At 38.7% G+C, this 27,705-nt stretch overlaps 1 protein-coding gene across 1 annotated transcript; it reads right to left on the bottom strand.

The window, feature by feature from the left end:
• Nucleotides 1-1,689: 1,689 nt before the first annotated feature.
• LOC117576302 (histone-lysine N-methyltransferase, H3 lysine-79 specific) lies at nucleotides 1,690-14,929 on the bottom strand. Its single transcript, XM_034260956.2, is given in 8 exon segments — nucleotides 1,690-3,221; nucleotides 5,491-5,973; nucleotides 6,036-6,251; nucleotides 7,426-11,379; nucleotides 12,094-12,269; nucleotides 12,339-12,922; nucleotides 13,525-13,571; nucleotides 13,574-14,929. Coding segments are annotated over 8 exon segments (6,801 nt in total). The 5' UTR covers nucleotides 13,803-14,929; the 3' UTR covers nucleotides 1,690-2,109.
• Between the last annotated feature and the right edge of the window lie 12,776 nt (nucleotides 14,930-27,705).

Below are 27,705 nucleotides of genomic sequence, written 5' to 3'. Positions count from 1 at the left end.
TATGCAATAAATATTTTTTAAATATACATAATAATACCGTTAATTGTAATATGCGTGTGCTTGTTGTTTAATGTCATTATTAATTAGTTGCCTTTACTTATATTTCATTTAAATACTTTTATGTTTTTTTTTTGCGTTTGCATTTTTCTTCATTTTCATTTTCATTTATATTTATAATTATATTCTTTATGTAAATTTAACTATTTTGTTTTATATGCATTTTACATTCGATTTAAATAGCGCCAAATAATATTCCATTTGCTACAACTGATTCGTGGTTGTTTGTTTTTTTCGGGGCTATTCTAATTATAGTTTATACAATGTTTTTCCATTTGTTGTTGTTGTTGTTGTGGTTGTGATTTTCCTCAAGCCCTTCGACTCTGTATAATATTGTTAAATATAGTATAATACATTTGTATACGTATAAAAATCATTTATGCGCCTTTCATTTTATTTATTTACTCGTATTATTGTTAAACTACGCTAATAGCACATTTGAAAATCCAATTAAATTGCTATGTGTCTTATTGTGTTTTCATTGAATTATTATTTATTTATTTTCTCTTGCTGCTTCATATATGGTATGTATATACTATATATATATATATTATTTATGTTTACTTTTTTGTTTATGTTTAATATGGTTTACGTATATTTTTATATATGTATGTTTGCTAAATATTTTTGTTATTATTTATTATTATGTTTGTTGTTAAATGCTTGTAAATCATTTTTATTTGTTTGTTTACTGTTTAATTGGTTTCCTGATATTTCACTTCTTCTTCTTCGTCATTTTAACGCCCCCAAATTCCGCCAAACGCTTTCGCCACAAAATCTCCCTCCCAATTTCCATTCTGTAGCTTTTTTTTTGCCGAACTCTCCGGGCACACATATTTATATATAGTAGATGTATGTATATATATCTATGTATATATATGTTGTATATGCTGCTACTGCTATATTCTTTATGTATATAATATATATAAAATTGTTGTTGTTATTTCGCTGAGGTGGAAAATTCATTAATTAATAAGGTTATTTGTTGTTGTTCTGCTGCCTGCTGCTTCTCTTGCTTTCTGCATTTTTGTTTAGATTATGGTTAAAGTAACATTTTTCGTCATTTTCAGTAATTGTTTTGTTTTACGTTAAAGCACAGCTTTATAAGTACCATATACATATATAAGTATTTGTTTATATACCCTCGATGTCATAATAAACATAGCATACTTTTTGGCTTGTTTGCGCTTAAAAGTATGCTACACTTTTTTGAGGCCTTCAAAGTTAAGTTTATTTAACCGTTTTATGAATAAGTTTGTATTATTGCCAAGCTTGTTGAATACTTTTTGTTATTTGTTAGTTTTTACAATTTTCAATTTGGTTTTTTCGGTTTTTCTTTTTATTGGAAGCGACTTTGACAATTTTACGAACAGGAACGGATCAATTTAGTCTGCTGCTTGGTTGGTCCCAATAAGTCACGAGAAACTGTAGCTAACTGATCAAACAATTATAAAAAGAAACATAAAATAAGAAATCAGTAGTTGTATTTTGCAATTAGTTTAAAATTTATTTAAAAATCATAATAAAAAACAGAACTTTAGGCGAAGTGACAAAACATACAACTTAAAACGAATGCAAATCAATTAAACAATACAAAATTAAATACACATTTTTAGTACTAATGTTTTCATCTTTTATCATAATAGTAAACTTGCTAATATTCATTTGTAATAATAATAATAATAATAATAATAGTCATAATAGTCAGTAACATTGTTGTTCATTAAAAGGGGATGGTTGCTGTTGTTGTGGTTGCTGTTGTAGTTGGATTTTCGACTTAAATTCTAATACACAAGGTCAGTAGTAAAAATATGCTAAACTAATGCTAATTACAATTTTTTGAAATCAAACAAACACAGACAATAGAATACAAAAAAAAACTAAACAAGGCAAAAGTCGCTGTTATCCAATAAGTTAACTATATATGGGTATAAATAAACACAATTTCTTTAGTTACACATTACAAAATACAATTCAACCCGATTCGAATTGTTCTCGAAAAAAATTAGTTGTTTCACTGTTCGGCAAATTTAACTAAATCAATTTACAATTTTAATTACTCGTTGTGGTGGCGCCACCTGGTGCCGAGTCGCCAGCATTACTTCTGCTGTCCAGCGACCAATCCCAATCCTTGCCCTTTGGCCGAAACTTCGACGACTTGTGATGATGATGATAGCTCGCATTTGCATTCGCATTCGCATTTACGCTATGGTGTGGCGATGACTTTTCTTTCGGGGATTTTCCCGACTTGCTGCTGAGCACCACAGGCGGCGTCGAGGACACGCCTCCACCTGGTGTATCCATGGCAGGCGGTCCATTCCCGGCAGCATCGGCTGCCGTAGGCGGAGCACTCGAATTGGAGTAGGCCAACAGTTCATCGCAATCGTATTCCCAGTTGCGTTCACAGAACTTCTTCTTGTAGTGCTTCTCGCTGCCGCTCTTCGACTTGCGCTGATACTTCAACGGAATGCGTCCATCGTTGACAAGCGAGGGCGCCAGCGCTAGTGGAGGCGTGGCCACGCTAGTGGCACTGGGACTTGGAGTGCGTGGCAGTCCAACATCGGACAGCGGTGGCGATTCAATGGCGCTGGGATCCACTGGAGAGATGGTCTTCAGCGAGTTGCTCGCATGCAGCGATGAGGATGCAGTTGACTTCATGCTGCTGTCACTCAAATGATCCGCCATATGATGTTGTTGCTGCTGCTGTTGATGTTGCTGGTGCAGCGATTGTGGCTGCTGTTGCTGCAGTGATTGTGGCTGCTGCTGCTGCTGATGATTGTGCAGATGACTGTTGTGCTGATACGAAGCATGATGGCTGAGATTGTGCACCTGGCTGGCATACAAACTGTTGCCTCCTCCTCCGCCTGCTCCACCGCTGCTGCTGTTGTTGCTGCTGCCGCTGCTAGTGTTGTTGATGGGCAGCTCCAGTTGCGACGAGCTCGACGAGGTGGACAAGAAAGTGCGCACCGCATCCGAGTTGCTGCTGCTGTGCGTAATGCCCGAATCCGGTGAAGTGTTGCAGCTAATCGAGGCCGGCACAGTGTCGCCATCTATCGAGCGACGCGTCTTGTCCAGTTCGGTGCTGGCAAAAGCCACAAGTCGATCAAAGCCGGAGCTAACGCGATGCTGCCAATGGGATTCATCGTCGGCGGCTATGACATCGTCTGTCATAAAAATAGATTAAGCAATCGATTAGACATTTGCAGAAGATAAAGAATATTTATTATATATTATATGTGTGTAATCAACCAATCGAGTATAGTTAAGGCAGCAGCACAATTGCAACTGATGCTGTTGCTGCTGTGATGGTGTGGGTGCGTGTGTGTGTGTGCGTGTTTGTTGCTGTGTGTGAATGGTCGCGATAACGGTGCCGATGGCGAATGGCAAATGACGATAACGATTACGATTACGATAACGGTTTGGGTTCGTGTAAGCAAGCCCTAGACTTTTGGTACAGTTCACTCAAAACGAAATGCTTTCTGTGTGTGTATGAATGAGCGAAGTGTGCATGTGTGTGTGTGTAGAAGGTGTTACAAGAAGAAATCATAAATGGAAATAAAAATTTGTTAAATTTAAAAAGAGTCAAATCATAAATAAATGAAAAAGGAAAAAAAGTAAACCAATTAGGCGCAACAGAACTTACCTCATGCTCGTTTAAATTTGATATAATATACTAGATAAATTGTTTTAATTTCGGTTAGATTAAATTATTGAACGCAAAATAAATTATGTTTCATGTCTTTTTTCGTTTTGTTTTGTTTGCTTTGCTTTCTTTTGTACTCTGCTTCTCAACAACAACTTTTTTTCGTTTTGGCATTTCTTTTCATTCTTGTTTTTTGTTGGTTTCGGTTATTTTTTTAATTTTTTGTTTATTAATTTATGTATTTCATTTTTTTTTTTGGGTTTTGGTGTTTGAGAATTTTGAGGTTGAGGTAATCAATGGTTGTTATTGGTACTACTACTATCGGCCACAACAAATCCATTGTTATGAGTATTACAATTGGTAGCTGTTTGTTTCGTGGCGCCAGACAAAGTCGAAGTCGTTGTGCGAAGTCGACGTCTGGGATCGTAATTAGTTATAGTACGTTGCGTTGCCAAATCGGTAACTGTATGGGAGTAGAGCATAATAGAAGGGATATAATGTCGAGTTTTGGATAAGTGATGGGGTCGCTTTTTTAAGTTTATTTTATTCTTAATTTGTCCATTGTTCGATCTTATATTTTTTAGTAGAAGTTTTTTTTGGAAAATTAATAATGCAAATTAAAACATTCCATAGAACATTGTTAATATCCATGTTGAGAAAAAAGTATATATTTTTATGTATGTACTTTACAGAGAGTGTAAACTTTGAGTGTGTGTCGTTTGATGTAATGAATGTTATTTTCAAATGGCGCGAAAACTTTGATAAGATGATGTAGATAAGAGCTTGCAAAAATGTTGATTATTTTTTATAGTTTGTTTTTTTTTAAATTGTTGAAATTGTATGAGAATTTGTACACTGCGTTGTTGCGTTGAATTTATCACAATTATATTTGGTATTTAAAGGAATTTAATAAATTAAAAATTAAAGCAAATTAAAAGGAATTTGAATGTCTCACTTTATTTTAGAAAAGATTTAAGAAGTATTCAGAGTTCACACAAAATATTAAAAGTTTGTTTTAGTTTCATATTTTTACACAGTTCATTTTGATAGTTCTTGATTTTATAGACGAAGTTTCGCGTTAACAGCCGATGTTATTCTTGGCTGTAAATTGTATGTTAAAAAAATATGCGCTGTTACTTAACAGTTGCGCACTGTAAATTGAATGTTAAACAACATAGAAAACAGAAAAGCCGTTAATACCGTTAAAAGACAAAATTAAAAGGGAAAAGTAAAATAAAACAAAAAGTGCAAACTACAAATAGAACTACGAAAACAACAACACATGGCAAACTAAGGACAACACACAAGATAAACAACGGTACGTATACGTAATGATAATTTTTGTTTGTGCAATAAATGTATTTACAATTGTAGTTAAAAAAAAAATCAAAATATAATGTTGTATAATAAAAAATAAAGTGTGCGTGTGTATAAAAGTGTTGGTGTTGGGTTTCAAGCAGAGCTGGAACTGGAACTGGAGCCAGAAGAGCTCGAGGATGAGTCACTGTCATTATCATTATCTCGATCATTATGATCAGAGTCCTCATCCGACGAAGCGGTCGCAGCAATCGATTGTGATTGCCTATTCTTGGTGGTCAAATCTTGAGCCACCATTTGCGTGGTGGCGAGTCGAGTTGCATATTTGTGTAATTGTTGTGTTTGGTGTTTGGTTTCTTGTTGATGTATGTTGTATGCTACATGTGCTGGTGGAGCGTGTGTTGGTGTTGGTAGTGTTTGTGATGGTGCTAGTGATGATTGTAGTGCTATATCTGGGCATACGTATGGCTTACCGTCATCCGCTGCGGCATTGGACCGCTGACCGCCCACCATGGTGGGCGTAATGCTGTGGCTGCTGCCCTGATGCGAGGCACGTTGCAAGTGCTGTGATTGCTGCTGCTGCTGCTGCTGGGCATGTGGATGCGACGACGTTGCCTGATGGAGATGATGTGCCGCATGATGATGCATCGATTGGTGGCTTGTGGACAGCTGCAACGGTCGCTCGTCGCCCATTAGCGAATTGATCTCGGGACTCATCAACAGTGGCGGCTCCACGAGCAATTTGCTGCGTCTGCCACATGACGAAGACGACGACGATGGCGTCGGCGATGGTGTGGTGGCATCGTGTGCTGGTGGTGGCAACGATTGCCCCCCATTGCTGTTCACATACAGATGCTGATGCGCATGTGGCAACGGTTGCGGCTCAAAGTGCGGCAACTTCGCGGGTCGCGATGGTTGCTGATGTGGCGCTAGAGGCGAACTGCGCTTGACACCAACTGCAAGAGAGTTGAAGAGTGAGTAACTACATTTATGTTAAGCTAGTTTAAGGCCAACTTACGCTCCACTTTGTGCGGCGTGCCATTGATGTTGCTGGTTGCTGCGTTCGGCGGTTGCTGTTGCTGCTGATGGTAGCTGTGAGCGGGCGGCGCTTGATGCGCAAAATGTGGCGCCATTTCTATGGAGGAAGCGGCTGCTGCAGCTCTTCGCTGACGTTCCTCGTTCTCCTCCTTGTACTTGCGAGCACGCACATGATCCTGCAGCGAGGCGGCGAGGCCTGTAAGAAAAGAGTAAGAAATTGAGTTAGTTAGGAGTAAGCAGCATTGTATCTAGAAGATACTTTTAATACTTGATTGGAATTTACTATAAGTGTAACAAATTGTAAGTCTTATTTATTTTATTTTATTATATTAAATCTAGTATTTAATACAACATTTAAATAGAGAAGAGAGTACTGGCTGCTGGGGCCTTCGAGTCGAAAAAAACTTTCTGTACTTATTAAACCTTAAATTTTGTTAACTGAGTTAACAGCATTGTATCTAGAAGATACTTTTAATACTCGATTAAAATGTACTGTAATTTGAATGCTATTTAAAAGTGTAACAAATTATAACTCTTAACTGAGTTAGCAGCATTGTATCTAGAAGATACTTTTAATACTCCATTAGAATTTACTATAATTTGAGTACTATTTAATACATAAGACATTCTTGATGCAATAATAACAAGAGTCCATAAGAATTCTGAGCATTTGGTTGCGTTCAGATAAAAATCTTAAAGATTACTGACGGGTTGTAATTGGTTTGGTTGAGAATATGGTATATTTCGTACTCTATGGTATATTTTGCAAGTATTAGTATACCGTAAGATGTTGCATTTGTAGTGTTTTTTGGTATATTCTTTTTTCTCTCTCTCTACTTTTATTTACAATCTGTCTATATCAATTGTAAATTGTCTAATTAATATTAACATTCACAGAAATAGCAGTTATCCAATGAGTTCTGCTATTATATGTATGTTACATCTTTTCTGATGCTTGAATTTATCTCTTGGGGATATCTAGATTCCACATATCTTTTCAGTCTTCTTAGTTTTCAATTATTGTCTACTAGACTTATGGCTAAATTATTTTCGTGGTATATTCTTGATCGATTATACCGCAGTGTTTTGAGTTTATTGAAAATAGACATCGGTTGAATGTCTTCTCCTTTAGCATATGTGAATTTTGCAGTTTAGCTTGGGGCAATATGTCTGAGATGAAGGTTTTACCCTTATTTTTTGCAATTTATAATGGTTGTATCTATTCTTCTCTATATTTGTAATTTCTGCAATATTTCTGAGATATAGGTATATTACTCTTATTGTTTGCAATCGCTGATATTTATTGTATTTTTATACCCTTCAATCTTTTTCTACCTCAAGTAATCTATTACTATATCTCCCCCACTTACCTTCCAGTGGCGGATTAGCGCCATTCAATCGTGGAGCACGCAGCGCATTCGCTCCGCTAGCTGAGCTCTTGGACTTCTGATGCTGCTGCTGCTGCTCCTCGTGGAAGTAGGCTTCAATGCAGCCCTTCATCTCAGCGCGTGGCAATGCAACCGGTTGATACTCCCGTGAAGAACGCGCTGAGGAAGGCGCTCGCGAGCTTGCTGGCGACTTCTGGTTGTAGGCTACATGAGCCAAGGTGGCCAGATTGTTGCCCGTGCTGGACGTGGCCTGGCTGTAGTTGGTGGGCTGCGGCTCGTTGCCTTCCTCGGCCAGGGGACGCACATGCACCCGTTCGGGTCGCGTGGCATGCAGATTGATGAGCAGACGATCGTGCGAACGATCGAGGAAAGCGCGTTCCATAAAGTGAGCGCCACCGTTGCCGCCACTTCCAGAGCCTGTGCTCATGTTGACCGCTGCATTGATGATGCTCTGATGCGAGATCTCCAGCGTGCGCTCGATTTCCCCATTCACCAGATCCCCAATTGTTTTGCCCGCTGTGACGGGCGGTGCCAGCGGCATTGGCGGAGGCGTTGGCATCGGCTGCGGTGGCTGATTAAGCTTCTCCTGTGACAGATGACGACGCAATGCCATCTTAGCGGGCGACACTTGCGTGTAGTCGGGCTGCGAGGAGTTCGAGCTTGGGCGACTTGGCGGTCGCACTGTCAGACGCTCCACTCGATAGCCAGCGTAGTCCGAGTTGGCTGAACTGGCGCGTGGCAGCAACTCCATGCTGTGCTGCTGCTGTTGATGCTGTTGCAGCTGATGTTGCTGCTGCTGCTGTTGTTGTTGCTGCTGCTGTTGCTGCTCGGCGAGTTGCTCGCGACTGCCGGAACGCTGCAGCAGATTCTCAGCGGGTGCCTTGAACTCTGCCGCCGCATGATGATGAGCCAAGTGTGCCAACTGCGCATGATGCGCATGTTGCTGCTGCTGTTGTTGTTGCTGCTGTTGTTGTTGCAGACGTTGCTGCGCCACGTGCGCCAACATCATGGCATGTTGCTGCTGCTGCTGTTGCTGCACCATAAAGTGCTCGTAACTATTCGCGCTCACCGAAGCGCGTCTGCGATGGAAGCCCAGATCTGCTGCAGTGGGCGTGGCTGCTGCTGTTGCTGCCGCATGGCCTGCATACAGCGTGGCCATGTGCGAACTGCTCGCTGCAGCTGCTGCTGCTGCAGAGGGGGGAGGTGGCGGCGGCGGTGGAGGCGCGGCTGTTGCGCCACGCCCCTGAGCCACAGGCGCATACTTGGACTCCTTGACCAGCGCTGTTTGGCTGTATTTGCCCGCCAGTTGCTGATGATGTTGCTGCTGCTGCTGTTGATGGTGTTGCTGCTGCAGCTGTTGCTGATGTTGCTGCTGCTGCTGCAGTTGTTGCTGCTGCTGCTTGCTGCTGATGTAAGCGCTGCCATAGGGCAGATTGGCGGGGGGCGGAGGCGCCGTTGAAGCTGCGGCCCCAGCTCGCGGTCCTGGCAACGGCGGCGTTATCGGCGATATGGTTGTGTTGGCATTCAGATGCATCAGCCCTTGTGTTGACACCGTGATGATGTTGTGCAAATTGTTGGGCGTGGTTGTTGTTGCCATTTGCTGTTGCTGCTGCTGCTTGCTGCGCTTGGAGACAGGCGATTGCAGCGTGGGTGTTGCTGGTGTCTCGATGATGGGCAATGCTTTGCTGCGTTGCTCTTGATCTTCGTTGAGTGCCGAGGTGATGATGCTCTTCAGTCGATCCTCAAAGTTGGCCACCTTCGGCGATTCCTGTTTGCCTCGACTCAGTCCCGGCAACTCGCACTTGGGCAGCAGCAATGCTGTTGGTTGCTGCTGTTGTTGTTGCTGCGCTGCTTGTGGCTGCAATTGTTGCTGCTGTGATTGCTGCTTGGGCGCCGGCATCAGCGTGCTGTCTTTGTACAGCGCTGGCGACGTCTTTGGCTCCGTCTTCGGCTTGCCATTCACATAGTTCACAGCAGCGTTGTTCAGAGTCTGAGGTGCTGTTGGCGTTGGCAATGCTTGGAATTTACCCGCCTCGACTTGACGACACGTTTCCAGTATCTTCTGGGCCAACACTTCGGGATTGCTCTCCTGTATCTTGCCCACCTCGGGTACTTCGGGCCACTCTTGCGATCTGGCGCGATGTTCACGACTGCGTCGCGATGATTTGCCTGAGCTGAGCTTGTTGCTGCAGTTGGCTGCTTGCTGCTGCTGTTGCTGTGGAGGAGTTGCTGTCACAGCTGCTGCTGCTGATGCGGTTGTAATGGGAGCTGCTGTGTTGCTGCTTGAGCTGGCCAGGCTGATGTTAGTGCCTTGAGCAAGGAGAGCAGCCGCTGTGCTGCGTTCCTCGGCGGACTTTTGCAACGTGGTCGTCTCCTGCTCGATTGTGGAGACTTGAGCGTATAATTTCTTGCGCTGACTCAACGTGTTGGCAATCTCCTTCAGCACCAACTCTTGGGCCGCAGTTTCCGACAACTCCTGCGGCAGCTCGAGCTTCACTTTGCCATTGGCGCCGCCATTGTTGACGGAGCAGAGTTTCTGGTACTCAGGCAAATGCTTGAGCTGCTTGCTGAGCAGCAGCTTCTGTTCGCTCTCGTAGACGGTGACCTCGCTGCGCATCTTGCTGACCGCATGCTGCAGATCCTTGTGCCGTCCGACAATCTCCTTGGCCTGGGCTATCAGATCGTTGGGCGAATTCACATTGATGCCCAGCTCATTCATGCGCACCTTGAGCAACGTCACGCTGTCATCGATCAGCACCTTGATCTGTTTGTCCAGCTGACTGGCGCGATTCTTCAGTCTCGCCATGCGCTCCTGCTCCTGGGCAATCTGCTTCTGCACCTGCGGTAAATACGCACTCGACCGCATGTTCTCAATCATTGTCATGTACTGCGAGCGGAACACATCGAGCAGTATCTGCAAAGCATACGGTGTGTCCTGCGGTGCCGTGGGAATGTCCAGCTCCCGATGCGACATATCCCCGGTGAGCAGCGACGTCAGCTGCTGATCCACAGTGCCTGGAGCGGCGGGCAACTTCTTGGTCATCGCATCCAACGAGGTGCTGAGCACCGTCTGCTTGTGCAGCACATCGAGACCCGCAATCTTCAGGCACTTGCGTCCCCGTTGACCCTTCTTTAAGCGTCCCTTGCGTCCGGGTCCCGCATTGGCACCCGCTCCTCTCGGCTGATCCTCCTTGCTGCTGGAGTCTTTACTAGCCGACGCCGAGGATGCAGCCACAGCAGCCACGGCTGCAGCTTCTTCGGCTTCGCGTTGCGCTGCTGCTGCCGATTTGCTAGCGATTGCCGCTTTTCGTGTCAGCTTCTTGCGCTTCTTCAGCGTGGTCACAGCTCGGGGCACGCGACCCGAATGGCTGTTGCTATTGTTGCTGTTACTGTTGTTGTTCTCCTCATCGTCGGACTGCGAACTCTTGCCCTTCGAGCTGCACCAATCGGACCAAACTTTGCGCGTCATCGGTCCATTCGATGCCAAAGTGGCGTTGGTTGCTGTCGTCGTGTTGCCGCCATTACCATTGGCTGCTTCCGCATCGCCTTCGCTCTCTGTGCTGCTGTCCATATCGAGGCTGCGTTGCTGCAACTGTTGCTGCTGCTGCTGTTGTTGTTGCTGCTGCTGAGCTGTTGCCAGCTGTTGGCGCGTCTTTGAGGCAGCTACACTGCTCACTCCGCTCACATTCGCTGGCGATTGCGATTGATGTCGCTGCGGATGATGTGGTTGCTGCTGCTGCGATTGTTGCTGCTGCTGCTGTTGCTGATGATGAACGGGTCCGTTGCTGTTCACCAGCTCTCTGTCCTTCTCTCGCTGCAGCTCACGCGTGTGCTGCTGATGGTTGTTGTTGTGGCTGTGATTATTGTTGTGATTGTTGTTGTGCTGTCCAACGTTGGCCTCACGCTTGGCACGATCGCGCGTGGTGCGCACAGTGCCTGCAAAAAATGATGGGAAAAGCATTTGATTAGTTAAGTTGTTTCAAACTCCAACCGATTTGCTTATAAGACAAACATTGATTATTTTTGAAGTTCCTTCAACTTTGTTCTATATTTTATAGTTTGTAGATAAGATTATTTTTTGAACATCAATTTAATTCGCTTCCTAAATCTCTTTTTAAACTGGATTACCTATTAAAGTTGTAAACTATATTGTGTCTGTGAGTGGCAGAAAGAAAACTGAGTTTCAATTTTAATATATCTAAGTCTAATAGTTCCTGAGATTTCAAGTTTCAAGCTGACACACAAAGAGTCAGAAGGAGTCAGCACCTTAAGCTTTTAATGATGTTTCCTACAGAAAAGTTTCCTTTGAGGGTTCAACTATAATACCTCAGCTTCTACACTTCATTTGAATAAAATACCTGACTCTAAGAGCATCTTAAAAGCCGTTTCCATTTAAGAAAACACTTTCAATATTTGCATTAAACATAATTGATGATAAAACACAAAAAAAAATAAAGTGGAAAAGTGATCTGAATTGATCGCATGATTGAAAGTGAGTGATTGTGAATGATCTGATGGCTGATTCATCATGATTGATATTGGCAATTGTGGTTGATTGATTGAGCGTGTGTCGATTTCGATTGTGGCTCGTGTGTGTGCTTTGCAGCCCCACCCAACCCCATTCCTTCACTCAGTTGTCCAGTTACTTACCCACATGCTCGTGATCATTGCCGCCCTTGGTTTTCAGTCGCTGAAAATAGCGCTCTAAAATGGTGCGATCAATCACATGCAGATAATATGAAACCGGTTTGCAGGTCCACGAAACAGAACCCTTAAGGGGCGGTATTTCGCTGACATACATGATGGTGCCAATGTCGCTGAGGTTGCTGTGAACAAAAGGGAAATCAAGTCATTAGAAACACATTTTGAATAGCAAATTCATTTACATTACTTACCGATCTGTTATTCTAAAGTTGAGCGGACAAAAGGACTTGGAGGAGACGACTCGGGCGCCATCTCGCAGATCAGCAAAACGCTCCTTCAGCTGATGATCGACCGTCGGACCAAAGGCAAAGTTGTTGACAAACACCAGCGTCGACGAGGTGATCTTCTCCCGATGCTCATCGACCAGAAAGTCCCCCTTGATCAGCTTGTACTCGCAGTACCGCTTGCCAAACCAACCCATGTACTGGCGAAAGAACACATCCATGCGTTCCGCATAGCGGGCTGGAGTGTCGGCCTTCTCGATGCCAATGCACGTCTTGAGGGGGAACGATCCAGCCATTTGCAGTACCACCTGTCCCACACCGGAACCGAGATCAATGAACGTATCCTCCTTGCTAACGGTGACATGCTTGAGCATTTGCTGCACCAGCTCGTACGATGTCTCGCCGTACACCTCAGGCGAGAAGGGCTCGTATTGATTGAGCTTATCCGGATCGAGCACGGCAGCATTGTAAACTAATTGCAGTATGTGTCTTAAAAGGCTAGGGTGAGCGAACTTATTCAAACGCTCGGCGGGCAGTGAAGTTCCTTTTTCCTGCAAAGGGGGAAAGTTCGAATTTTGAGAAATGTCGAAATAATATGTTAAGTAAAGAGGAAATAAAAGATTGATTTGACTAACTAGTAACTGATTTTGTAGATCGATCTTCTAAAGATCTTCTTTGAAGGAATAATTAATTTTAATACTTCTTGAGGAATATTGAGAATGGAACATAGGGGAAAGGGGGAAAGTTCGAATTTAAGAAACGTCGAAGTAAGATTTTAAGTAGATAGGAAATAAAACTTTGATTTGATTACTGATGTTGTAGATCTTCTAAAGCAAGAAAGTTGTTTTTGAGGAATAATTAATTTGAATTCTTCTTGGAGAATTTTGAGTATGGAGCATTTATTGTCTTAGAGAACCTATTGTAAAAGAATACTGTGTTGTTTTAGGAATATTATATATATATATATTTGTTTTAGGAATCACATTTGGAATAGATCATAAAATAAAGAAGATCTTATTCCCCAATTCTTAAACCTCAGACATAAGGCAAATTTGAAACAATGGAATAGAAACAATTTTAAGATTTTTAGCTTGTTCTACGTTAATCTAGATCTTTATCATAATCAGTATATAATATTGAACTCGTTACTTACCAATGCAACAATACTGTCGACAGCTTTATTGAAGCGATCGACAAATTTGTCATAGTCTTATAGCAGGCAGTGTCAATGTGATTGAGGTTGATCTCCTCGAATGCGGATGATATCGATGGCAGCTCATCGCATACGAATTTGATTGTATCGATGATATCGATGCCATTGTCATGCTTATCCTGGCCGTGTCCAACTTGCAATGGCCACGCGAATGTGATCGTATCGGAGGAGCCAGCTGGCGAACGCAACACCAAGTCTTTGACTTGCGGTGTTGCCATATTTTTGTGACCTTGCCACAGTTGAGCGGCAAAGTGTCAAATTGATACACGAAAGCACTGAAAACAACTGTCGTCGATGGTTGTGTTCTCGACAGTTGTTTTTGTTTGTTTGCTTCGCAATTGTTGATGTTTGTTGTGTTTGTTTATAAACTCTGTTTTGATTGCAGTGTCAGTTGTTGTTCTTCTTGAATATTGAGGTGAGCATGAGCGAGTGTTCGAATACGTTCATATGAATAAGTATGAATGCGTTAATCGAATGATGATCGAAAGGAAAAGAAAATTGTTCTTGTTTTCGTTTTCGTTGGCAGAGGAGCTGTGTAGGTGGCGCTTTACGTTGCGTTCCGTTACGTTACGTTAGGGCTACGATTACGTTATAATTACGATTACGATGATAGGTTTTTGTTGTTGTTGTTGTCTTAGGAACACTGGCAGCGTTGGGTTAAATTATGTGTATGTGTGTATATTGGGCTAAGAGATGATTGTTAAAAAATAATCCAAAATAACTAATAACTTTTTCGACTACTTCAAACAGTGGGTGTGTGTGTGTGCGTCACGTTACGTTGCGTTGCGTTACGATCGTTACGTTATTGTTGCTACTGCTGCTGCGCTTCTTTTGCTGTTTTTGCTGCTTCTGCTGCTGCTGCCGCTTCTCCCGCCCTCAATGAATTCTCGTCGTTCGCCGTCTTCTCTGCTCACTCCTTCGTCGCTGCTGCTACGTCGTCGTCGCTGCTGTTGTTGTTGTCTTCCTCCAGCAGCAGTGGCAGCCAATGGAACAGCAACAAAATACAAAAGTAACTGATGATAGTTGCGTAATTTAATATTTTGCTGGATGTTAAGAAAACGATGCATTTTCCTCAATGTGCGACAACATTTTTGCCCAACTGAGACTCTGTTGTTCTTGTTGTTGTTGTTGTTTTCGCTCTTGCTGTTTCATTTCATCGTTGCGCATTCCAGCAGTTACGTTTCACTTCACTGTGTTCCATGGCACGCCAACAATTAACGTTACGCATGTTGGGCGCGCGTCGAACAGTGCTGTAAAACGTCGTGTGTTTAAAGTATTTCTTTATTTACTTTATGAACTGTAATTTTTCTAGTTTGTTTTTTGTTTTTGTTTTTTTTTTTTTGGGGGGGGTCTGCAAGAAGAAAGAGAAAGAACAGAGAAATGGTAGAACATAAATAAACAAGGCTTGATTGAGGAATGCATTAAGTAAAGTAAATAAAATAAACTAATATTAAAAATAAACAAATACGAATTCGATATTGAAAAATGCTGTTTAATGGAGCGTGCTTCAATCGAAATGTGCCAAGCGAACATATATGAATGTGAGAAATGTCGAAATACAATCTCTAAAGATGAATGAGAAACAGTAACGCACTAAACTATTTAAATTTCGAATAAGTTCGTTACAATATTATAAGTAAACTAAGTATTTAAATAAGTTGTTTGATCTCTAGCAGTAGCGGTAGATTAGCGGTTTAATATCTTGCATTGCCTAGGCATTAAAGTTTATAATGATAAATAATCCATTCTATAAATATTAATCAAATTAAGTGAACAGCAAAGTAATTTATGTAAGTTCAGCTTTAAAGTACAGACATTTCAAATTCAAAAAAGCGTTGCAAATTTATGCAACAAACCAGCAACGTATTATCTTAATAAGCAAATCAATTATTAATTGAAGCATGAACGTAAAGTTCACATTAATCTCTCAAGAACTGATTCATTCATTCAGACAGAGGCTTTAGTTATAAATTTCCCTCACATAAAGCTCGTTTTTTTTCCTCATTATTTATGTTTATTATGCTAATTTGTAATGCGAGGCACGCTTCAAGTTCTTATTTTATTTTTGTGTGCTTTTTGCTTTTTGTGTGTGTGAAAAGTAATTCAATTCCCAGGCGCGTATATCTTTAATGATGCTCGTGCTGCCGCCTTGTGGGCGTGTCCCAGAGAACGACAATGCGACAATGGGACTTCATTAGCATAGGCAACAAAAAAGAACAAAATCATTGCAGAGGAATGGACGCATAAAATCGATAACAACCCCTAGGATTTCAGTGTATATACCCAGATATATATATAGTATACAACATTTCTCTGTTCGTTGTTGTTCGGGTTTAATTAAAGCTTTACGCTTTAAAGCGCTGCTCGGACATTGAAATATTTTGGCTAGACAAGCGCCACATTAAATTGAATGGCCTTTCGGCTGCAGTAACAACTGCCTCGTTGTGTGTGCCCAGCCCAATCCTGTCTGGCAACTACTCTGCCACACATTGTACACAATATATATACACAGATATACTATATATATACCGTTATATATGGCCCTGTTTGATATTTGTTATGCATGCACGTGTGCGAATGCGAATATCCGCCCGTCTCGTATCTGCATATATACTATACTATATATGTATGTGTATCCTGTGCGCATATATCTCTGTCTCACTGTGTTGCCATGACAGCCCATGGACTACAGACAACACCACAGCCACATCCAAAGCTCCACCATCTGTTGCCCCCCCTCACCTCTTTTCCATATAAACTACTCTCTCGTTTGGCCTACCGTCATCCTGTTCGGGCGGTTAACCAACCTCTGTCCCCCCCTTTAGACGTCTATTCCCTGTCTGGCCAGTCTGTGTGTATCTATGTATGTGTGTATGTATGCAGCAGGCAAGCAATCAAGCATACGCCTGGTCAGCCAACATTAGCTGTTTAACAATTTTGCGTTAATCAATAGAATAATGCAATAAACGCATTTAAAGGACACCACAGTTATTTGCCTTTAAATTGATTCACTCTACAATCGTTGAAAAATCGTTTGATATCAATATTGAGTAACTTGTTGACTTTAGAAAAAAATAAGTTATACGTTATTGCCATTTTAAGCAAATACGCTTTCATTGAGCTCGCGCTATAACTTAATAAAAATCAGCAATGCAAATGTGTATTGGCAACAATGTTTATAAATAGCAAAGGTGAGCGAATTAACAATGAAACAGACTTCGAAATTTGATTCACGCTTTTAATCTACTTCAACATTTGCAAATTCTTCCGTCTAATGAACTACTTTTTAGTTGTTTTTCTAAATTTGATTCTATCTACTTTTTTATACCCGCTACCCATAGGGTAGAAGGGTGTTATAACTTTGTGCCGACAGGAAATGTATGTAACAGGTAGAAGGAGGCATCTCCGACCCTATAAAGTATATATATTCTTGATCAGCATCAATAGCCGAGACGATATAGCCTTGTCCGTCTGTGTTTCTGTCCGTCCGTCCGTATGAACACCTAGATCTGAGACTATAAGAGATAGAGCTATATTTGTTATATATATATATATATATATATATATATATATTATATATATTATATATATTTGTTATGTTTGCACGCAGATCAAGTTTGTTTCAAATTTTTACCACGCCCCCTTCCGCCCCGAAAATCAAAAAAATCGAATAACAAGCGTAATTTTAAGAGTAGAGCTGCGAATTTTGGTGTATAGTATAATAACTATAGTATTTATGAGTCCTGAAATTTTGATTGCGATCAGATAAAAATTGTGGAAGTTATAAGAGAAATACTTGAGTTGCTTTGGCTGACAATCTGATATATTGTGACGTCAATGGTATATTTTGAATGCGGTACTATATCGACATACCAAATATATCATCTGGTATATTTTTAGTACTTTTGCAGTATATTCGGTATATTTTGAGAAAAAAAATACCGTAAAATATATTTCTTTTATTCAAAATGGGTAGCGGGTATCTCACAGTCGAGTACTTGTTATACTTGCAACTCTTACTCCATTTACACAGTTTATTTTGATGGCATTCATTAGCTTAATTTATGTTTTCATTTGCAACATTTATAGGTAAGTGAATTAATAATGAAACACACTTCGAAATTCGATTCACGCTTTTAGAATTTTGTTCTAAATAATCTACTTCAACATTTGCAAATTCTTCCTACTAATGAACTACTTCTTAGTTGTTTTTCTAAATTTAATTCTATCTACTTTTATGCTTGCAACTCTTACTTCACTTACTCAGCTTAATTTGGCATTCATTAGCTTAATTTATGTTTTCATTTGCAATATTAATTGGTAAGTGAATTAACAATAAAAAACTTTGAAATTCGATGAACGCTTTTAGAATTTTGTTCCTAATTAATCTACTTTAACACTATAAATTCTTTCTACTAATGAACTACTTTTTAGTTGTTTTCCTAGTTTTCATTCTTCTAGACTTTTATCTACTTTTATACTTGCAACTCTTACTCCATTTACACAGCTTAATTCATTAGCTTAATTTATGTTTTCATTTGCAATATTAATAGAGGTCTACACCCTGTGTACTGAATGCTCAATGTTCCGTTCTCCCCCCCCCCCCCAGCACAATCGGCATCTAAATCAAAATCGGAAAGTCATTCACAACAGACTGTCGCTTGTCTCTGCCAGACAGTCGCCGCCGGTTGCATTCTCCCCCTCCTCCCTTCTCCTCTTTTTTGTTGTGCTGGGCTAATATACAAAATATACAAACAGACAGTCCAGTTCAGTTCAGCCACTCAGTTGGGGTGAGAGGTCAAGCTATGGCGCCGTTTTTGTTCAGCTTTTGTTTGGCCTGTACTTTGATGTGAGGCAAGCATGTTGCACATACGCAACGTTGAACAACAGAACCCTTTAGAACAGACCAAAAAATCGACAACAAAATGTTTTTAATGGATTCTGACGAAATTTGAAATATTTATTATTATATTTTTCGAATAAATTGCTTATCAATTCGCCCTCATACTCGAAAGCCCTTATAAATTAATCATGCTCTAAAAAGTTTTCAATATGTAAATCCCACTTGAAATATGTTTGCTTTGAAACTGATTTCCCTAATTAGACCTACCTTAAAATCTATCTCTGCATTAATTACACTCTGTTGACATCTCTATATATATTTATCTAGTTGTTGCTCTTTTCTTACGCTTAGCTTAGCTTATTTATCGCATCATTGAAAACAGAAAACGCTGGCAAACACATTGCTAATTAGACACAAATTCTCACAAACACACACACGCAGAAACTCATAGCAAATACAACCATTATAAACATTAGTTTAGTGTTTTTTGTGCCATTTATACCCAGCAGCTTAAGGGCATTGCTTAAACGGTATACTGAAAGCTAATCTTGGTATATTCTACGAAAAATATACTGTTAAGTATTGGCTTAATTTGTATAATACACAAATTTTGGTATATTTTATATAATGTGGTATACTGAAAGTAAATCTTGGTATATTCTGAGGAAAATATACTGTTAAATATTAGTATAATTTTAGCGAAGTGGTTTATTTAAAGCAAATCTTCATATATTGTAGGTAAAATATGCTGCTAAATATATAAATGGTATTAAAAGCATACCTTGGTATATTCTATGTCAAATATACTGTTAAATATTTGAATAATTTTAGCCATATGGTATATTCAAACGAAATCTATGTAAAATATACTCTTTGAGCCATATGCTAAATTCTTGGTATGTAAAATACTGTTAAAACATTAGCTCAATTTTAGTTATTTGGTATACTGAAAGCTAATCTTGGTATATTTTATCTAAAATATACTTTTAAATCTTAGTATAATGTTAGACATATGGTATATTCAAACCAAATCTATGTAAAATATACTCATTGAATCATGTGCTAAATTGATAACAAATGTTAGTATATTTTTGACAAGATATACTATTAAATCTTGGAATATTTTATGTAAAATACTGTTAAATATTAGCTCAATTTTACTCATATGGAATATTGAATGCAAATCTAGGTATATTCTGTGTAAAATATACAGTTACAAATTAGCATAATATTAGCTATGTGGTATATTGAAACCAAATCTATATAAAATATACTTTTGGATCATGTTGTAAATTGATAACTGTTAGTTAATTTTTTCAATATATACTGATAAGTCTTTGTATATTCTATGTAAAATACTACTAAATATTAGCTGAATTTTACTTATGTGGTATATTGAAAGCAAATCTTGGTATATTCTGTCTAAAATATACTGTTAATAAACTAATCTATATTCCATGTAAAATATACTATCAAAAAGAAGCACAATGTAAGCCATAATTTATGTGACAATCAATTATTTACAACTGTAAGTTTAATAACAACGGATGTGTATCTGACTATTATAAAATTCCAGCGGCAATTATTTTGTAATAGTTTTTATTAGACAAACAAATTAAATCATTTCCCAGCTAACAACTATTTCCGTAACTTTCCAGCGGGTTTGTAAATTATAGTATTTAACACATGTGATGAAATAGAATAGAAAACAAGTTAAAATTTCACTGAGTAATTTTTTCTAAACGAATTATTGCTTTAGAATTTATTGAAAATAAAATTACATTTTTATTTAGGGTATTTGCTGGGCGAGTTCTGGGAATCTAATTCTTAAAAACATGTTCAATTGTTTTGCATGCCTGTGGAGGCGTGACACACATTTCCAAAGTAAGCCCACTCATTCACACACACACACTCGCACACACACATTCGCACGTTCACACACAAAAGTTGACACAATTACAGAGCGCAGCGCAAAACTGAACGCGCTTTTAATCAACTTAAAAAGCTCACACTATTCCCGTTCGTTCCGTTTCACTTCATCTCCCTTCGCCTTCTCCTTCTCTCTCACACTCCACTCCACATGCCGTTGTCGTCACACACGCGACGAAAACAGCACCAACAACTACAACAACGCCCACGCCCAAAGCGCGCGGCAACTTTTATTTCTTTTAGTTATTTGCAATATATTTTTCGCTTGTTTTGTTGTTGTTGATTTTGTTTTACGACTTGCGCCTGCCACGCAGTCTGTGTGTTCTCTGTGTGCTCTGGTCTCTCTTTTGTTATTGTTGTTGATATCGCCACTAAAACTACAACAACCAGAAAACTTCTGACCCGACTGTGGAACACCCGCTTCTCATTTTTACATAACAATAGTATATAAATTGCTAATGACATGGACTTTAGATTTGCTGATTGCTGCTAAATAAATAACTTGATACGTTTTATACATTTTTATCATAAATTATAATAACCCAACTTCCTGACAGTTGCCGGGTATCAACCGCATATAAAAATCACACCAATCAATGTGTAGAGATTTTTCTTTGTTTTGCCTTTTTGCTGGTTTGCCATTTATTTTTGCGCGTTTTTCTAATTTTATAAGCAAACGTCAACTTTTATTATTGCTTTATTATTATTAGGCCTTATTTATTATTGTGTATTCCGATTGTTTTGCCTCTGTCCCGTTATTCTTTGCCATTCAGTGTGTGGGTCAAGGTCGCGACGAGACACAATTAAAATAAGACGCAACAGCGGCTGTCGGTTGCTTGCCTTGATTAACTTTTCTGTTAAGTAACATAGCAAGATCGACAGCCATAACAGAGCGCTTTCTGTTAATTTGCTGACCTGTCAACTGTTAATTGGTTTACTGTATTTTTACAGTATTTTTTCCTGCTGTACTATTCGATACTTAAATAAAGAAGCTAATTAAAATATATTTTGTAAAGAAAATATTTGAATTTTATTCGAATTCATAATTCCAGCTCATTACAAGGTATTGTCAAGTCTATAAATATTGCTACAACTTGTGTTAGTTAAACGTTTGCTGTCAATTTCATAATTTGCTCGTGTCGTGTGCTAAAAATATGTTCTAACAATAAAATACACACACAACTACAACAACAGCTGTAACAATAATAAAAAAACAAATTTTAGTATTATTCATGGTCACGTGTTTGCTGTGATTGCATGACTGAAGGTTAAATTAGTTTACGCTTTGATTTCACGTTAATTTCTATGACTTTTATTGCTGTTTTGTTTCTTGTCGGTTCTAATTTGTTGTTCTGGTATGAATTTTACACACAATCTGTTGGTGCAAGGTTTATACTCTACAATTTTCGTTTTTTTTTGGGGTCAAACAATGCGTATTGTGTAGTCAGTAATAATTAGTTAATCATTTTCCATTTGACACTGTAAACATTTAGCAGGCGTCTGTTAATTGAATGCCAAACCAACAGTTTTACATGTTACACCGTTTGAGCAGCACAGCAGTGGCTCTGCAACTGTTACCCATCCTACTCAGTTGTGCTGCGAATACTATAATTATGCAGTTAACACAATAATTAAAAAGAGCAGCTGGTAACATGTTGCGCAATTTACAGTTGTTGTTGTATAAATATTTACATCGGTATGCGAACGAATATATATGTATGTATATATTATATATAGTTGATGCGTTTCCAAACGCATGGAAATCTCCCGTCTCTTTTCTTTGTCATTGTCTGCGTTGCATTGCACTGCATTGAGCTGTTGTTGCACCCCGGGTTCAAATTGAGGTCATGCGCTCAATATTGATAATCAATAATAATACATATACACGCTATACGAGTGCTTATGTACGTGTTCCTTTGCGCATAGAACGCAATTTGAAAAAAATAAATACATAGTACATAAAAAAGACACTGATCTATTTCCTTCCCCTGATAAGAGACGTATTTATAGAAATTTGTAATGATTTCAAATAAATATATATAAGACAAAGCTTTCTTTTCATTTGTATTAAATTTAATTAATTATTCAAACGAGACGAATAATTTATTTTCTTTTATATGTTATTTCCCTTTCTAGAAATTTAAGCTTCCAAACATTTCTCCCTTCCATAATGTATAAATTTTCTTAAATGCAAGTAATTCGATAATAGCTGCTTTTAGTTTTAATTAAGAGGCTTGTCAACGTTGAGCGCTTAAATTGTTTACGACATCCGAGTCTTCCCTTCCATAAAGTGTGCGCTACGTAATGGGGAATGACGTTATCGAAAGCGCCACCTGTTGGAATTTTGAGGCCATCAAATGCTGGCGGCTGACCTAATCATAATCACACACACACACAAACAACACAACAAACGCTGATAAGATAAAGTGTTTGACCTAGTTACGTTAACAGACACACACACACACAATCAAACACACATATTTATGCATATACTTATGTGCATTGACAAACGGACAATAGCAAGAGGCAGAATTTAACATGTGACAGCAAACCGCAAGTGGAAATTGCATTTTTATTGAAAACGTTCGTTTATTGAACAGCCTGCAGCAAGTCAAACACCTGCGCTGCGCTCAGTTCACAAGGGGCAAGTTTAACGGAGAGTCTGAGAAAGAGAGGGGGAGACAGAGAGAGAGAGAGACAAGTTGCACAGTGGCAACGGATATTTTGGTACGTGCCAAAAGAGGGAAGCATCTTCCTGAATACCCTGTATAAACTTAAAAGGAATTAATGATAGGGGTAGGTGAAAACAAGTTTGAGGAAGATGCAGAGCAGATTTTGTGAGATGAAATTACAGAGAACTTACAGAGAACTGAAGTTGAAAACATTATGGAAGTTTTAAAAAAGTGTCTCAACTAAATATGGTGTAATAATGAAATAAATAATTCCTATTTATTTTTCTATATTTATAAGAATTATTATGAAATAGAATAAGAAATTTTATAGAGAATACTAAATAACTAAAAGAGGAAATATTATAAAGAATATTAGTATAACTAAAAGAAGACAGATTGTAAATATATTATAGGAATATTAAAATAGGAAATATTCATTTAGTTAGAATATTATATTCTATGACAATCAAGAGTATAAGAGAAATAAATTTCTTCTTTATCGGTTGCTCTTGATTGTATATATAATATATAAAATAATATAATATATTTATAATATCATTCTTTAATCTTTCCCATTTTAGTTATAATATTCTTTATAAGAGAAATAAATTTCTTTATCGGTTGAAGAATATTATTATAACTAAAATGGGAGAGATTATAGAGAATGATATTATAATTAAAATAGGAAATATTCATTTAATTAGTATTATATTTTTTTTTTGAAAATCAACAGCAACCGATAGAGAAGAAAATTATTTCTCTTATAAAGAATATTATTATAACAAAAAGAGGAAAGATTATAAAGAGTATTATTATAATTAAAATAGGAAATATTCTTTTATTTCCTATATTATATTCTTTGAAAATCAAGAGCAACCAATAAAAAAGAAATTTATTTCTATTATTTCCAAGAAATATAACATTTTTGGAAAAGAAACTATGACGAAAGTTTTCTCGATAAAGTCATCAAACTGACATAAAATATTTCCGAATTTCACTCTACAGCTGATGTTCAAGTCGATCATTCTGGCCCGCATCAGCTGCTTTTATTGGAGCACCCTTCGACAAGGTTTCTGTATGCACATTAACCGGGATATGTACACACACTTATAATTCCTTGTTGTGCGGCACGAACTTCACTTCAAGGATGATTCCAGTTGTTGCGGATGCTTTTTGCTTTTTTGTTTTTGTCTGCGGTCTGCCCCAAAACAGCTGCCGCTTCGTTGTTGCATGTTTGTTGCATTGACTGACAAAGTGCAACGGGCAGTCATCAAGTGACCACACTGGATTGCAACAGGTATGCTCTGAAGGGGAAACGAGGCACGTGGGGAGCAGACACCGCAAAACAGAAAAATAAAAAAACAAGCTTCTCTTTGACATGAAAATTTAATGCCAACATGTGCAAGAAGTGACAGAGGAACTTGGCTGCATAGTAATTTAGTTGAAGTATATTTATCCAGAAGAAGATACATATATTAAATTATGTGTTTAGTTCTTGATTATTTGCATTGGACGATTAAATTGAATTTAGGGACGAGTTCAACAAATATAAAACACTTTAGTTAATGCTTTTCGAACCGATTACATTAAAACGGAAAGATAAGTGAAGACTACTTGAATTAACACTTAAAAATAAATGAGAATTTAAATTCGATATGAAATCGTGCAGTTGACAGCTACGAAACTATTAAAAATACATTTTAATTATGTATGAAATGGGAATATATTTCATCATATTATTTAGAAATCTACTTTAATGAATACTAATGGCTCTCTGGCTCATAGAAAGACTAATAAAATAAATCTTATGTAGCCCACAAATTCCAGAAAAAGAGCAAAGTTTTCTTAAATTTATATTTGCTGACCGAATTCATTCACAATCTATGCATTTCACCATTAAAAAGCACTTAAATTCAGCTGTGCAAATTAAAGTGCTCCAAGCAAAACAACAACAACAGCTGAAAATTCAAATACCATAAAAGTTGCGTGCTTAAAAATAGGTTAGCAAAAGCTCAAAGAAGAAGAAAATGTCGAATTGGGGGAGCAGGAAGGAAAAACGTTTGAAATGAAAACTTTGGAGCTTAAAATATTGTTTAAAGAACTGAGCTCGAAATGCGAAATGTGAATGCGAGAGCGAAATTAAAGCGAATGTCAGAGGATTCAAAACACCTGGGATCGGCAGTGAAACGTACGGAATGAAACATTAACGGGCACATCCCTCACGTTAGGTTTCTTTTGCTCAAGGAAAGTCACTTTTTGCTCGTTTCATTGCTGTTATTTACTTTGGGGGTGAGTTTCAGTCACATCTCCAATAAACCCCCCGACCCCAATCCCTTACCCACACCGTTCTCTCTCTTTCGCTCACTCTCAACCCATCATCATGCGAACGTGGGAAAAATGTAGAGAATGCGAACAAAGACGATGATGGCAAAAGCAAAGTCAAAGCAGAATGGTAAAATGTTGAGGCTGCAGATGATGATGATGACAATGCTGGCGACGCTGTTGTTGTTGTTGTTGATGATAATGATGATGATGATGAGAAATAACTAAACTAAAGCCAGAGAGAACCGGGGCTCTGTAATAGATCCGAGGCTGGGCCCAAAACTTATAAAATATGTATACAGTAATGTGGGTGGCTCGCTGGGTTGAGGAAACTGAGTTCGTTGGGTGGTTTTCTCTGGGCCTGAAATATGCAAAAAGTTGTTGAAAGTTGCACAGGCAGAAGGCATACAAAATTGACGACGTTCTCTGTATGTGTGTGTGTAGGACTGGGCGGACTTGGGGTTGGGCCAAGTCTGACAGACTGGCATAAAATACAAACATACTTATACATACTTGTATGAAAGTACCTGCATGAATACACACCAAGAACCTCAGCATAGCGATACAGTGAGCACTCGTTAATTAGAACGCTGCATGAATTCAAAGGTTGTTGACTTAAAGTTACTTTTGAAAAGTTGTCTACAAGTTAAACATTTAAGAGGAAAATGTATTTGTAACTTTAAAATACTTTTCAAATTGTGATCTAAAAAATATTTATATCATTAAAGTACTTCAGTATAAATTTTAATGAATTCTACTTATAACATACATTTCGTATCTTTTAAAAACTTTTAAAAAAAATGTTTATTGTGAGTATAAAATCTTTAAAATAATTTAAAACTGCTTCCCTTAAATGTTAACGGAGTTTTAACTGTACTCGTCCGTTACTCACATAGTTGCATAGTTTCTTGTTGGCCATTACTTTGGGCATATTGCCAAAAAATGGCCCGGCCAATATTGTTTATGGCGTTGCGGCCTTAAGGAGTCCGCCCTACACACACACACACACAAATACATCACACTCTCATATGGCCAACAAAAAAAGTTTTTTCATATTAGGTTTTATGTCAGGGTATGGCAAGTTTTACTTGTCATTTGCAGTAATAGCTGGAAAAACGACAACAACAACAGCAGCAACAACAATAGCAACAAGAGGCGCCTCTGGGTTTTATATCTACTTTGAGTTTGAACAGCTCTGACAGCTTGAAGGAATATGGGCATGGATTTTGTTGTTAAAACGCGGCAAAAAGTTAATCAATATTGTTGGAAGACAGCAACTAAAGCCAAAAGCTAACCGTAAATCCCCAGCCCGAAAAAATATCCGACAAAGAAAAACAGGCAAAGGGATTAGTTTAGCGAAATTGCATGAAATTCTTGAGCTAGCTAAAGTTGATTATTATTTCTTCTCTAGGGTACTTGGTGTAGACATTTTTGCCTTCAAATATAATATTTTGGACAGTCTTATATAAAAAAGTATTAAAAAATACTTATATACTAACAATCTTAAAAAATACTATACTCTGTGTATGGTATTTTAAATTTCCTTAAATATACTCTTCCTTATTATGCAGGATAAACGCATTTACAAATTCAGTTCTGCTGAAAAGACATTTCTAAAGATGAATAGCACAGCACTCAGCAGATACCGTTAGTTGATATCAGCAATAAGACAGTAATTTCATCTTTCTATTTTCCCCCATGAAAATTCAAGACCTCCATCACCTCGGCAGTCAAGTAAAAGCTGAATTAAAATGTATTAAAGTCATCGCACACTCACACACACACGCCACTAATGTTCATTAAAGTTAAGCGCGCGCTTTAGCGTTTCCCACTCTATTCGCACTCGCTCTCTCTCTTGCTGTCTCGCTTGCGGGCGCTGTTTCCCACCCAACGAAAATATAGCCCGCATGGCAACGCCGCCACTGACGAGGGTTGCAGCAACAAAAACAACAAGAGGAGCAGAGCACAGCGCACGAAGAAGAAAAAGTAATAAACACACTGTGCAAGACAGAAATAAAAGCAATAGAGGAAGAGAACGACAGCAGAAAAAAAAAACAACAACAAAGAGAAAAGGAAAAAAAAAATAAAACTGTATAAAGCGCGTACGCTTCTGAGGAGATTGGGTTGGGTTTTGGGATCCGGATTGTATGAGAGGGGGTGGGGGGTGGCTGTTTATTTTTGTACGCAGGGTTGCTGTGGCGGCTCTCGCTGTGTGTTGGTGGGAGGGAGAGGGTGGATTGGTTGGTTTGCCAGCCACTTTTTGCATTAATTGCTTTATCGATTTTTGCAGCAGTGGGTATTCAACCTCTTTCTGCCTACTCGTCATTGTTGTTGTTTTTAGCACAAGGACGACGT

Source organism: Drosophila albomicans, chromosome 2R, assembly GCF_009650485.2.
Source record: "Drosophila albomicans strain 15112-1751.03 chromosome 2R, ASM965048v2, whole genome shotgun sequence".
NCBI lineage: Eukaryota > Metazoa > Arthropoda > Insecta > Diptera > Drosophilidae > Drosophila > Drosophila albomicans.
Note: the sequence above shows the minus strand (reverse complement) of the source record. Positions and strands in the feature narration are given on the sequence as shown.